We start from the raw sequence: 11,804 nt of genomic DNA on the forward strand, positions 1-11,804 counted from the left end.
GTCACTGACTGATGGCCTACCAGAATGGGGTTTCTCCACCAAACTGCCGGTTTCCTTCAACTGCTTATCCCACCAAGTAATGTTATTCCTATGCGTTATAAATGCACCGATATTCATGATATTCATGTTGCACTTTGGTCATGGATTCAAATTTAGCGAGCGACAGAACACACTGAACTTTCCTCTGTACCGTCCACATCTCGACTGCTATGGCTGTGGGCTGCTCCGCTGTATACACGGTGTTACGTCATCATCTACGCATGCACACATGCTGCCACATCATCCTACAGAAACTGGGAGGGTTTTCCTTTTATTTGGTGCAGATTTCACATTTCTATCGTCTTTTGTTGCTTTCCTGTGAGCGGTCAAAAGCGCACCATGACTTTACAGACACACTGTATATATGGACTTGTGCCTTGCTATTATTGAAGCAACCAATAAAACTTCTAGAGGAAACTCTTCTCGTCTTTTCTTTGCACATCAGGAAATAAAACAAAACTTTTACTAATCACTCAACAGTGATCTAGGCTACTGTCCTCCTCTATAGTTCCATTCACCATCACCTAAATCTCCATCCATGTGTGTAATATTTGGAGCCATCTCAATAAATCAACCAATTATTCATTTATTTACGCATGTACTTGTCAACTACTTATTGTTGAATATGCTAGTCAATATCAAAAACACTGGAGATTCCGAAATGAGGAAGACAAGGTTCCCGTCCTTGAATAGCTCACAGTTGATAACTGGATCTGAACTTTTAAAATTTGGCCTTTCAGACCTGAAGTCAAAGTACCTAGTCACTATCCCAGATCTATCTATCCCAGATTCAGTATCATAAAAGGGTGGATCAAACTTAAAGTCCTTCCAAGTGAAGACTGCTGCCTGGCCATGCAGTGCCTTTGTACAAATTTAAAAATGGCAACCCCTCTGGGACGAGACTGAAATTTGAAAAGTGCTGTTGTACAATTATCATCCCTTTCTTCAGTGGACACAGACTAAGCAGGAAACACAGGCAGGATTTTGGTATCTAAAGACCCCTCAGTGTATTCCTATAGATAGCAATCTTCTTCCATGTGGTAGAAATCAGAATGTGTTCATTTGTATCACAAGCCACCAACAAACACTCCAACTTAACACCACCTTTCTAATCCAAATAGTTAATGTGAGAAGGTTAAGTCTAAGAGATTTTAAGGTCAATCCAGAGATCAGGGAGAATAGTAAGGAGAACTCCAAAGCAAAAGAAAAAAAAAAGTAAATAACTAATTCGACAACAATGAAATTCCAGCAATATTTGTGATTGAGTTTGTCACAGGGAACTCTTTTATCTGCTAGGCAGGAAAGGTACAGTACCTTTATAACACGCTTATTGCAGCCATTTATTTTCTGGATTTAATTACAAATGAACTATGAATATGGATCTAAGCTGGATGCCTCACATGTACTTACTAAACACAAAGCAGTAAAATCCTACTTTATGCAGAGGAAAAAAAGAGAAAGTGAGATTTTAAAAAATCAAATGGGTAAAAATGACTAATTTCTACCATTACAGAAACAATTATTGGGTAAAAAAAAAAAGAAGTCTCAATAGTGTCCTGCATATACCCTGTATTTCATTTATTTAAGTTAGTGTTTTTCCAGTAAGCATGCATGAGTGCATGTCATCAATTCGGTGAGTGAGAAGTTTGAAAACACCATTTTTCTATATCATGAAGATAAATACACAACTTAGCTTTGGGCTTATAATTTAAATGAACCACAAAACTCTGATTTATTAAAATTCATTGCAGAATTTCAGACAAAAATTTATTCATGCTCAAAGGCAATAAGAAATTATTGCAAAGGTTATTGAACTGAAATTTGTATTTTTTACCCCAGGAAAAAAAGTAAGTAAAACTTGTATTTTCTAAACTATATTATGTCTTATTTAGATAGACCAAATTAAATAATAAGATTGATAGATAAGATTGCTATTAGTATATGCTGATGAAACATAAACATTTTTTAAATGTGGTTTAATATCAAAACCATTGCAATACCAGTGACCATACAATAATCCTAGGTTGTAGGGATGTTATTTAGAATCTACATTATAGATTGCTGCAAATAGCATTGCTCCTTTTAGCAAACACATTTGTTCTTAATCTGTCCCATACCTATCCTGTCTTAATTCTCTAGTAACATTTCCTAGCCAACAATGCCATCTCAATTTCTCACATGATCTTTAGATAAGGTGACCAACATTTTTACAATGAAAAGGACAAAAATAAATAGAAGAAAACAATATCGTAAATAAAAGAAATATTTTATTTATTGCAACAATAATACACTATAATATGATAAATGCATAATAAACATTTGTAATATTTATATTGTAATTATGCTTAAATGCTTATTAATTTTTAAAATAATTGTAAGAAAAAAGTACTCATGAGTACTTTTCTATTGAATGAATATTTTTTGTCAATATATCATCTTGTAACAATATATTGGAAATATCTGAACAAGAAATATCCTTCATATTGAATTTTATGGCAAGTGCTGCAGCTAGAGTATCAACATTCAGTCTCGATTTCTCACTTGTCCAAAACTTATTAGCAATTGAAAAAACTTTCAACTGCTGTGTGTTTGTGTGTGTATACACTTACATATACAACATTTTGTCCCCTCCAAATATACTATTGTGTATACACACACACACACACATGGACTCTCCATTTAAAATATCTTATGAATATCTCCCCATAGTGTCAGAAAGAGAAAAACAATTCTATTAAGAACTGTGTGATGTTTCATTGTATGACTCTTCTGTAATTTATCAATGTTCAAATGAGGAATATATATATGCCACTGCAACAAAATTAACATACTTCTTTATGTACTCTTTATGTACTACATTTTTTCATATAATGAATTTCTCAAAGTGGGATTGCTGAGTCATGAATTTGTTTATGAGATTCTTGAAAAAAGGATTCATTTATTGGTTCCTAAGGATTCATTTACACCTTTAAGATATGGTCACTAAATGGTATTATCAGACTTCAGTTCATTGAGTGGTTGACTATTCTAAAAATTGAATTGACCTTGGAAACACTCTGAAGAAATAAAATTGATTGATCTTTTTACTTTTTCACTTTCCTACAGCAATAGATCCTATGCTGACACTTAAAGCTTCAGTTGAGGAGGTTCTGAGATTAGGAAATGTTTTATTGAAAAGCTATGTTTTATCAGTTTGACTTTGATACAGATGAAAGCCACCACTCCATTGTCACTGATTGAATAACATTTCTTGATTTTATGAATTTAATATACTAAGGATTAATGGGAAAGTATATCGTGTTTATGTGAGCATGGAATACCTGAGAGAATATTGTTGTAAAGCATGCTTGTTGCTATCAAAATTTGTAACTCTGTGCTAGTACTCTCTATCACATAGTTTCTTCATTCATATAGTAAGGAATGAAATAAAGAAACTCTATTGTACATTCTCTTTCTAAAATTCTCTGCCATAATACATGTCAGTAAGGATAACATTGCCATATTACTCAACTTCTAAGATATTCCTCCTACTGTGATAGAAAATGGAATTATTTAGAAACATTTTTCCTAGATCCATTCAGATTGTATGATACTGAAGATAAAGTTTGTATATGCGCTGTAATTTATAAACAGTCAAAATAAGTATACTGATCCTAGCTACCCAATGTTTTCTAATGATTTAATGAGAGAATGCACTTAGAGCACTTTGTGTAGTGCTTACTGCATAGAGGTGGTCCTCAATGACCACCACCTTAATTATGACAACTGGAGATGATTTAGAGCTTATATTTAAGTGCTGTCTCACTTTATTCTGTTTTAAATTATAAAATTATTCAAAATAACTGAATTCAATAATCATTATCAAAAAGTCTTTTATCACATAAATATGTATTGTCTTAGCCCCTTTAACAAAAAATATAATAATTTCAAACATATTTACCCCTGAGCTAATATTGAGAGAGCTAAGGCATAACAAGCAAAGGAGATTACAAAGAATGCACAGACAGTCATCAATCACCATCAGTTTATCTAGGTCCAACCCACGAACTGAAAGATCCCTGTGTTACATAACTTGAGTAACAATAGCAAACCACATCTTTTGTGGAAGCAGCATCAATGCAGTGTTCTAGTACTTTAAGTAGCTAGTCCAAGCACACATAAAGGTCAGCACATGTATATTTTATACACTTTATTATTTTATAAGATTTTAACTGTAATATATTAAAGTAATCAGGAACATAAACATCCATTAAATTCTTTAGACCTATAAAGAATACTCAAAAAACCTTGGCCCGCCCTGACCAGGCAGTGGTGCATAGAGCGTCGGACTGGGATGCTGAGGACCCAGGTTCGAGACCCTGAGGTTGCCAGCTTGAGTGCAGGCTCATCTGGTTTGAGCAGAAGTTCACCAGCTTCGACCCAAGGTCGCTGGCTCGAGCTAGGGGTTACTCAGTCTGCTGAAGGTCTGCGGTCAAAGTACATATGAGAAAGCAATCAATGAACAACTTAAGTGTCGCAATGCGCAACGAAAAATTAATGATTGATGCTCCTCATCTCTCCGTTCCTGTCTGTCTGTCCCTGTCTATCCCTCTCTCTGACTCTCTCTCTCTGTCTCTGTAAAAACAACAACAACAACAACAACAACAACAACCTTGGCCCAATTCAAATCAATTCCCTCCTACAGTGCACTGCCCATATTGCAACCAAGACTCACAGAGTTTTGTCTATACTCTTCCGCTCCAAGTGTAATTCCATCCTCTCACCTCATGACAGGGTGAGCAGAAGGATTGGGTTGTGGGACTTCTTAAAAGCATCTTCCATGAACCCCACTGAGGGCATGCCCACGAACAAGAGCCAACACACTCATGGAAACTCAGTGTAACTTGTCAATCATGAGTAATTTTTCCACAAGTAAGTTTACCTAGACATATACTCCATCTTTTATCAGAGCTAGGTGGTTAACCAGTTGTCCTTATGAAAGACAGAATTGAAAAGGGTTTTGTTAACCCTCTGCCCACACTCCCCCTGTGGTTAGCTGTAGGTGGAACAGTGCTCCACGGAGTGGACACGGTGTGTAAAAGCCTGTGGGGAAGGAACAAATGACACATTACAGTGTCTAAAAGAAAGTTCATAATGACTTGAGTATATTGGGGATTTGAAAAGAGTAAAGGGTGCTGGAACTAGCAAGAGGATAGCCAGAGAGAAGCAAAAAAGAGTTTATTTTGCAGGGCTATATAGTTTAGTGTGGAGTCACTCAAAAGTTTAAAGCAAGGTGATGATTTAATCATGTTTAAAAGCTATATGGACAGCAGGTATAGATATAGAAAAATCATAGGACAATCAGATACCTTATGTTTGTCTTAGAGGTCCACTCTCCAACCTCACTGCCTTGTTCTGTCCCTCAGATACTGATCTGAATGCACTACAACAATGAGTTCCCTACCTTCTGGTTTTCTGTTAAGTTCGACCTAGGGAAGCCCAAGAAAGATAGCCAAGGAGAGAAGGAGACTTTATCCCACTGGATTCTTCCCTTCTAGGTTGTCTGAGGTTGGTTCTGTACCTCAACCAAGTGTCATTGCTCCATTCTAGATAATTCCCTCTGAACATCTCACCTGGTAAGCAGTCTTCCTCCTGAGACCGGCTCCAAGGTACTGATCTATCTCATCTGGCTTCTCTTCTTGTGCATATAATCCTTTCCTGTAAATAATCCTTCTATTAAACCTTTTTAAAATTATTCTAAGTTTTAAATGCACCATCTACTTTCTTCTGGATCCTGCACTGATCTCAGTAAGACATTAGGCGAGGTAGGAAGTTAGGAGATGTTGGTATACTGCCCAGGATTCTCTTGGAAACCTTTCACCTCCTCCCTGATTGTCTGTGTGCTTCTTCTGAGAAGAGAAACTGTAACACTATTAGAAAGCCAGCCATCAAGCTCCTGGTAATGCTTTGCCAGGACACCCACACATACAGAAAGCCTGGCTATGTACAGTTCCCTTGAGTGCCTGTAGACAATGTCTGGCTGATGCAGGAGTATGAAAGCCCAGCTCTTGCCCCTACTCTGGACAATTTCTGAGGCATGTTTATGCTCCAAAGTCCCCCTGTCGGATCAACTCAACTTACCCTACATTTGGGGCCCATGCAAAAAATAAAATTTATTTTGTTCTAAAAGCAAGAAAAAAATGCTATTAAAAATACCAAAATATAAAATATTTTTTTCTGCTACAGACGCTTTTGACTTGTCACTGTTATTTTTTTATTTAATGTCATTCTAAGTTTTAAAAATCTTAAAATTTTAAGTTATAAGCATTGATTTCACTGTCTTACATCATGCAATACCTGTTTTAAACACAAATATGAGCAATTAGTTCATGAAAAATATCACTGAAATTAGATGACATCTCTGCCTTTAAAGACACACATACATACACTCTCTTAAAGAATTATAACACTGTGTACTCTCAATATAAACATAGTACTTTGTCAACGACAACAAAATGTAGTGATTTCCAAATGAGGTGATATAAGACCTTACAGAAGAGGTAATATATTTGATGGGACATTTAAAGATGATACAGATTTCATGAGGAAGTGAAAGGAGGAAAGGAAGATGAGACATAGAACCCCAGAGATTCATAAAATCTCAGGGAGGTGTTCAGGGAAGAGAAGGAGCCATTAAAATTGAGGAAGAAATGAATTGTGAAGAGTGTGGGTTGCGGTCTACATTTGTATTTTTGGTAGAACAACATTTATTTTACTATGAATACTAAAAATCAAAATGTTCAATAAAATAAAAATAACACCTACCCGATCCTTGCATTTTCAAAGTCTAGCAAAATAAATAATAAACATTATAATGGGAAGAAGAAACATTTTTGACAAATTAACATCGGATATCTAAATGTGTATTGTGTTTGATGGCATTGTTTTGCCTTACATTTCATCTATTGCATTGGCATTATATCTATGCTTTTTATTACCTTGGGGAAAGCATTTATATGAAGAGCATCATTTCTCCCAACACTAGTAGCGGCAGTTGGCATTTAATACTACTCTAAAGAATCATTTTCATAACCTCTCTTTAGGGAACTATATTTTAAGAATAGCAAAAGTTTGGGGGAAATAAAAGCAAAAAAAAAAATTAGGTATATAGAAGTAAAAAAAAAGAAACTGCTTGGTGAATATCAAGCCCATTCTACAAGCAGAATTTAAGTGCAACTAGATCTTAGGCATCAACCATTATTTATAGCACACTTTAAGAAGCTCATTTGAGACCAGGGAGCTTACTACAAAACTACAAATTTGCTATGTCCATATAATAAAAGAATTTCTACCTCACTATTCATACATAATAGCAACAATATAATATATTCTTTGTAAGCTGTGTAGTTTTTCCCATATGCAATAATATTGCTTACTGAATAATATAAAGTTATTGGTTTTGAATAATTAAATAGAAATTATCCAATAAAAAAGAACATTTTGAGTGTTTATTCTGCATCAAGCACTGTGAGAGTATTCTGCATACTTTCTCTTACTTAACCCTTTCAACCACCTACTGGAAGTATGTTCTTAATTTCCAGTTGAGGAAACTGGCCTAGAAAGGTAATCTGACTTGCCAAAAGAACTATAAGAAAGTAGTATAGAGCATAGAGCAGTTAATCTACAGATAATATGAAGAAATGAATAAAAGCAGCACTAATATCAAAGATCCAGATATTAACCATAAGAAATCAAACATCATAGAAAAGAAACGATCCAACATACAAATGGAAAAAGGATTTGAACATATTCTAGATCAAATATATACGGTTGGCAAAGAAGCACATGAAAATATACTCAGCATCATTAGTTATTCTGGTAATGCAAATTAAAAAGTAAGTACCAGTATATACCTACTAGAGTGGCTAAAACTTATATTTTAAATTAAACTTAAATAATTGGCAATACAAAGTGTTTAAAAGGCTGTAAAGGAACCTAAACTCTCACACACTACTGTGGGAATGCAAAATGGTATAACCACTTTGGAAAACAAATTGAAGTTTCTTAAAGAGTTAAAAACAGTTACCATATGATCTAGCCACTCTATACAGAACACTTATCCAAGAGAAATGAGAGCATATAACCACACAATGACTTGTACAGAATATTCATAGCAGCTTTATTTTATTTATTTCCTTTTTATTGAATTTATTGGGGTGACACTGGTTAACAAAATTATAAGGTTCCAGCAGCACAATTCTACATCATTTGTACACTGTATTTTGTGTTTACCACCCCAAGCAAGTCACCTTCCATCATTATTATATCTCCCTACCCTTTTTTCACATGCCCCTGAGTAATCACCACACTGTTGTCCATGTCCATGAGCTCTCTTTTTCCTTTTAGCTCAATCCCTCCAAACACGTACCGCATTCAATGCCCATCCTTCACAGCTAGCTGTTAGCCTACTCTCTAACTACAAATCTGTTTCTGTTTTGCGTGCTAGTTCATCAGATTCCACATATGAGTGAAATCATTTGGTTCTTGGCTTTCTCTGACTGGATTATTTCACTTAGCATAATGCTCTCCAGGTCCATCCATGCTGTCTCAAAGGATAAAATTCCCTTCTTTTTTATGGTCATGCAGCATTCCATTGAGTAAATGTACCACAGCCTTTTATCCACTCATCTACTGATGTATACTTCAGCTGCTTCCAAATCTTGGCTATTGTAAATAATGTTGCAATTAACATACGGGTGCATATATTTCTTCAAATTAGTGTTTTGGGTTTCTTTGGATAAATTCCCAAAAGTAGAATCATTGGATCACTTTAGTTTTTTTTTAAGATAACTTCATACTACTTTCCACAGAGGCTGCAAAAATCTGCATTCCCACCAATAGTGCATGGGAGTTCCCTTTTCTCTACATCCTTGTTAACACTTGTTTCACAGTAGCCTGATTTTAATAGCAAAACTGTACACAACCAAAATGACCATCAGCAGGTGAAAGGATAAACAAATTTACTATATACATACAATGAAATATTTCCCAGACATAAAAATGATTGAGATATATGAGATAAATATATATATGTGTGTGTGTGTATATATATACACTGATATATATATATATACTGATATATATATACTGTGTGTGTGTGTGTGTATATACACTGATTCCTTTTACATAACATTCTAGAAAATGCAAACTAATCTATCTGGTGAGGAAAAACAGATCAGTGGGTACCTGGAAAGACATGGAACAGAGAGATGCAGAAAGGATAGATCACAAAGGGGCATGAGGAAACTTTGGGAGGTGATGAATATGTTTATTATCTTGATTTGGTGATGGTTTCACAGATGTATTAATAAGTCAAACCCATCAAGTTGTACACTTTAAGTATCTGCAGTTTATTTTATGTCAGTTATACCACTCTAAAGCAAATAAAATACATATGCTTGCTTTTGTGTGTCTGTGATATATATACATTTTTGTTTTTTTAATCTGTGAAAATAACAATGGTTCTGAATAGAGAAAGAATTAGGAATGTTTTGAATTTTCTTCTGTGAGTTCTCATTCTCTTAACAAACTATAATTATAATCTTTTAAAGTCAAATGCTATTTTAAATTTAATGTTTTAAAAGTTGCCTTTTAAAAAATACGTATCTGCACTAAAAAAAAGACAGAAAAATAACAGTTCAGAGTTAGTTTATACATTCTTCCCTCTTTCCTACAATATCTGATTACTTTACTGCAAAGTTATCTTTATATTTAAAAATAAAATAAATATCTTTGCCTGACCAGGTGGTGGTGCAGTGGATAGAGCCTCGGACTGGGACGCAGAAGATCTAGATTAGAAACTCCAAGGTTGCCGGGTTGAGCGCTGGCTCATCTGGTTTGACCAAGATTTACCAGTTTGAGCCCAAGGTCGCTGACTTGAGCCAGGAGTCACTAGTTCTGCTGTAGCCCCTACCCCACCCCACCCCCACCTGGCCAAGGCACATATGAGAAAGCAATCACTGAACAACTAAGCAGATGCAGCGAAGAATTGATGCTTCTCATCTCTCTCCCTTCTTCTGTCCCTATCTGTCCCTCTGTTTATCTCTGTAACCAAAAAATAAATAAAAATAAAATGTCTTTTTGAAAGAAAGCACTGTCTTAATACAGATTCTTGAAAATCTGCCCATTATCCTGGTAATTATTTCCATACTGAAATCTGTTAAAATGATCAGAAAGTCAATTTATAAAAACCACTGTGGATATGGACTTTTGCTCAGAGATAGATTGGTCGTGATTTCCGTTTTACCCTATTTCACCGCCTTGCCGCTCTCATCCCTCAGTCCTAGGACAGAAAAAGATGGGGAAGGGTGGGCAAGCAGAGCTTGACTTAGTCCCTTTCTTGGCAAGTCCCGCCAGTGCCTACTTTTTTTTTTTTTTAACAGCATTTTAACTTAAGTTAAATAATAAATTACAAATGCCCAAGAGCAGAAATCTTTCATCCACGACAGGAGCAAGGTTTACATAAGTGCAATTGTGTAACTGTCATCTGTCTGTGCCCAGCCGCGCGGCAGGCGCACGGCCTCGCAGCCACTCGCGTGGAACGCCGTCTCTAGGAGGACAGGGGCGTGTGACGCGGTCGCAGTTGCCTAGGGCCTTGTTCGGATTCACAGCTGACTCCCCGGGACACTAACCGGGCGCGGAACCGGCCTGGCCTCCGTTTTCCCACTTCTGAAGAGAAGAAGCTATGCTGTCTTGTTTCTTGTTCTTTTCCAAGCATATCAGCACTTCGCTGGGGGCCCTGAGCAGCGCGCGCTGTGGCTTCGCTTCGCCGCCGCGCTGGGCCACCCGGAGCCCCTGGCTGCCCCGGCCCGCCGCGCCGCGCCGCCCGCTGGCCGCAGCCGCCTCCGAGGGCACCACCGGGTCCTGCGCCCCCTCCCGGGTACGCCAGAACTTCCACCCGGACTCCGAGGCCGCCATCAACCGCCAGATCAACCTCGAGCTCTCTGCGTCCTACGTGTACTTGTCCATGGCCTATTACTTCTCCCGGGATGACGTGGCCTTGAACAACTTCGCGAGGTATTTCCTTCGCCAGTCCCGGGAGGAGACCCAGCACGCAGAGAAGCTGATGAGGCTGCAGAACCAGCGGGGAGGCAGGATCTGCCTGCAGGACATCAAGAAACCCGACCGGGACAACTGGGAAAGCGGTCTGAAGGCCATGGAGTGGGCTCTGCTCTTGGAAAAGAATGTGAACCAGTCGTTGCTGGAATTGCACACTCTGGCTTCAGACAAAGGTGACCCCCATCTGTGCGACTTCCTGGAAACCCACTATCTAAATGAGCAAGTGAAGTCTATCAAAGAACTAGGTGACCACGTGCACAACTTGATTAAGATGGGGGCCCCAGCCTGTGGCTTGGCAGAGTACCTTTTTGACAAACATACCCTTGGAAATGAAAATCAGAACTAAGCCACATGCTGACTTCACCATCACCCATGGGGGGCCAGTACTCAGAGTCAGCTGTCTTCTTTCTGGCCCTTAAAATGCACTTTCCACCTTTATATTTCTCTGTTATACTGTTCCCCCAATAAAGTGATTTACAGAGAAAATGAATTTAACCCATGTTAACAAGGGTTTTTTGCCCAGCAATTTTCCCAGCTGGAAAGGTAGCCGAAGATACTATGATATACAAAAGATGGCAAAAAAGCTATTGAAAGCAGATGTAAACTAACTTTCTCCAGTTTCCAACTATATTCCAGACCACAAACCCTCACTAAAAGTCCATGATTTT

At 37.3% G+C, this 11,804-nt stretch overlaps 1 protein-coding gene across 1 annotated transcript; it reads left to right on the forward strand.

Moving 5' to 3' along the window:
• The first annotated feature begins 10,762 nt into the window (after nucleotides 1–10,762).
• FTMT (ferritin mitochondrial) lies at nucleotides 10,763–11,482 on the forward strand. The gene has a single exon (XM_066277929.1). The coding sequence runs from the start codon at nucleotides 10,763–10,765 to the stop codon at nucleotides 11,480–11,482; it is 720 nt and encodes a 239-aa protein (XP_066134026.1).
• The last annotated feature ends 322 nt before the right edge of the window (nucleotides 11,483–11,804 follow it).

Source organism: Saccopteryx bilineata, chromosome 4, assembly GCF_036850765.1.
Source record: "Saccopteryx bilineata isolate mSacBil1 chromosome 4, mSacBil1_pri_phased_curated, whole genome shotgun sequence".
In the NCBI taxonomy this organism is placed as follows: domain Eukaryota; kingdom Metazoa; phylum Chordata; class Mammalia; order Chiroptera; family Emballonuridae; genus Saccopteryx; species Saccopteryx bilineata.